The sequence below is a fragment of the Anomaloglossus baeobatrachus genome, chromosome 8 (genome assembly GCF_048569485.1).
Source record: "Anomaloglossus baeobatrachus isolate aAnoBae1 chromosome 8, aAnoBae1.hap1, whole genome shotgun sequence".
Taxonomy (NCBI): Eukaryota; Metazoa; Chordata; class Amphibia; order Anura; family Aromobatidae; genus Anomaloglossus; species Anomaloglossus baeobatrachus.
Window position 1 is genome coordinate 25,138,032 of NC_134360.1, and position 2,073 is coordinate 25,140,104.

Sequence of the window (2,073 nt, forward strand, 5' to 3'; positions counted from 1 at the left end):
GTGAAGGGTTAGATCTAGGGTTAGTGTATCCATTATTTATGGTATATACCTCTATATTTTGTAGGTATAGGGTTATAGGGGAATAGTGAACGGAGGGTTAGCACTACGGATAGTGTATCCAGTATATATTGTGTATACCTCTATATTCTGTATGTATAGGGTGATATAGGGAATATTGGGTGAAGGGTTAGATCTAGGGTTAGTGTATCCATTATTTATGGTATATACCTCTATATTTTGTAGGTATATGGTTATAGGGGAATAGTGAACGGAGGATTAGAGTGCTGGTTAGTGTATCTATTATGTATGGTATATAGCCCTATATTCTGTAGGTATAGGGTTATAGGGAAATAGTGAACGAAGAGTTAGAGCTAGGGATAGTGTATACATTATGTATGGTCTATAGCTCTATATTCTGTAGGTATAGGGTTATAGGGATATAGTGAAAAGAGGGTAAGTGTGCCCCGTGTATATACCGTAGTATATACTGCTCTATACTAAATTATCTCTTTCCTACCTCCGTAGCTTCCTGGAGATGTGGACATCAGCTGGAATAAAAGGCTGAGAGTAACAGCTGGCCGCACCGGCGGTTTCACGATGAAGAACGGGGAGCGCCACGCCTTCATTGAGATATCAGATAAAATCTGCGATTCTGCAGGTAGGACTCACATCGGGCACAATTTATAGATTATCTGTGGTGAAATCTTCCGTACGTCTTTACTGATTGTAATTATTTGCTGCTTTCTCCTCAGATCGACTTCGAGACACATTGATACATGAGATGTGTCATGTTGCCTGCTGGATCATTGATGGCAATGGAATATTTGCCCATCACCAGCTATGGGAGCAATATTGTGGGAAGGTGGCACAGATCCACCCAGATCTCCCACGCATTACTGAATTTCACAATTGGGAGATCCACTACCCAGTGATGTATGAATGCTCTGGCTGCCAGAACAGGTAAGATCGCATAAACTATGGACATGGAGGGGGGGAAATATTCTTGTATGTTTCTGTAAATGTGTTCATGGCTTTAGGTTTCTACAATGAAAGGGGCTCTGTCATTGATTTTGATGTGTTTGGAACTGTCTTTAATACAAGCTTTGTCTCCCACTATAGATTTGGACGTTGGACAGATTCTCTCGATACTGAGAAGTTTGGCTGCTACTACTGTGACAGCGATATGGTCCTTGTAACGTAACCCAAACCTGAGAAGATCAATCAGCCAGAACATGGGAGTAGATGGATGAAGTCATCCAGAAGACCAGAACATGGCAATAGATGGATGAAGTCATCCAGAAGACCAGAACATGGCAATAGATGGATAAAGTCATCCAGAAGACCAGAACATGGCAGTAGATGGATAAAGTCATCCAGAAGACCAGAACATGGCAATAGATGGATGAAGTAGTCCAGAAGACCGGTGGAAAGTCATATCTTAGTCTTCCACCATAATGGCGTCTTCTTGCCATCTCTTGGGCGGCACGGTGACTCAGTGGTAAGCACTGGTGTCTGCATGGAGTTTGTATATTCTCGCCGTGTCTGCGTGGGTTCCTCCGGGTTCTCCCACACTCCAAAAATATACTGATAGATTGCAGATAGTACTTGTAACCCAAGCCTGAGAAGATCCATCACTGACCAACCAAGATGGCAGCACATGGATGAAGTCATCAAGAAGACAGGTGGAAAGTCACATCTTAGTCTTCCACCATAATGGCATCTTCTCGCAATCTCTTGGGCGGCACGGTGGCTCAGTGGTAAGCACTGATGTCTGTATGGAGTTTGTATGTTCTCCCCGTGTCTGCGTGGGTTTCTTCCAGGTACTCCGGCTTCCTCCCACACTCCAAAATATACTGATAGGTTACAGATAGTTCTTGTAACCCAAGCCTGAGAAGATCCATCACTGACCAACCAAGATGGCAGCACATGGATGAAGTCATCCAGAAGACAGGTGGAAAGTCACATCTCAGTCTTTCACCATAATGGCATCTTCTTGCCATCTCTTGGGCGGCACGGTGGCTCAGTGGTTAGCACTGGTGTCTGCATGGAGTTTGTATGTTCTCCCCGTGTCTG

At 43.9% G+C, this 2,073-nt stretch overlaps 1 protein-coding gene across 1 annotated transcript; it reads left to right on the forward strand.

Annotated features, from left to right (window-relative positions):
- Positions 1-534: 534 nt before the first annotated feature.
- LOC142249098 (germ cell nuclear acidic protein-like) lies at positions 535-1,282 on the forward strand. Its single transcript, XM_075320690.1, has 3 exons — positions 535-658; positions 753-960; positions 1,120-1,282. The coding sequence occupies exons 1-3, from the start codon at positions 598-600 to the stop codon at positions 1,199-1,201; spliced, it is 351 nt and encodes a 116-aa protein (XP_075176805.1). The 5' UTR covers positions 535-597; the 3' UTR covers positions 1,202-1,282.
- Positions 1,283-2,073: the final 791 nt, after the last annotated feature.

Coding starts and splice junctions, on each gene's coding strand:
- LOC142249098 (XM_075320690.1), top strand. CDS start 598: ATGAAGAACGGGGAGCGCCACGCCTTCATTGAGATATCAGATAAAATC. Junction 659..752: donor TAAAATCTGCGATTCTGCAG/GTAGGACTCACA, acceptor CTTTCTCCTCAG/ATCGACTTCGAGACACATTG. Junction 961..1,119: donor TGCTCTGGCTGCCAGAACAG/GTAAGATCGCAT, acceptor CTCCCACTATAG/ATTTGGACGTTGGACAGATT.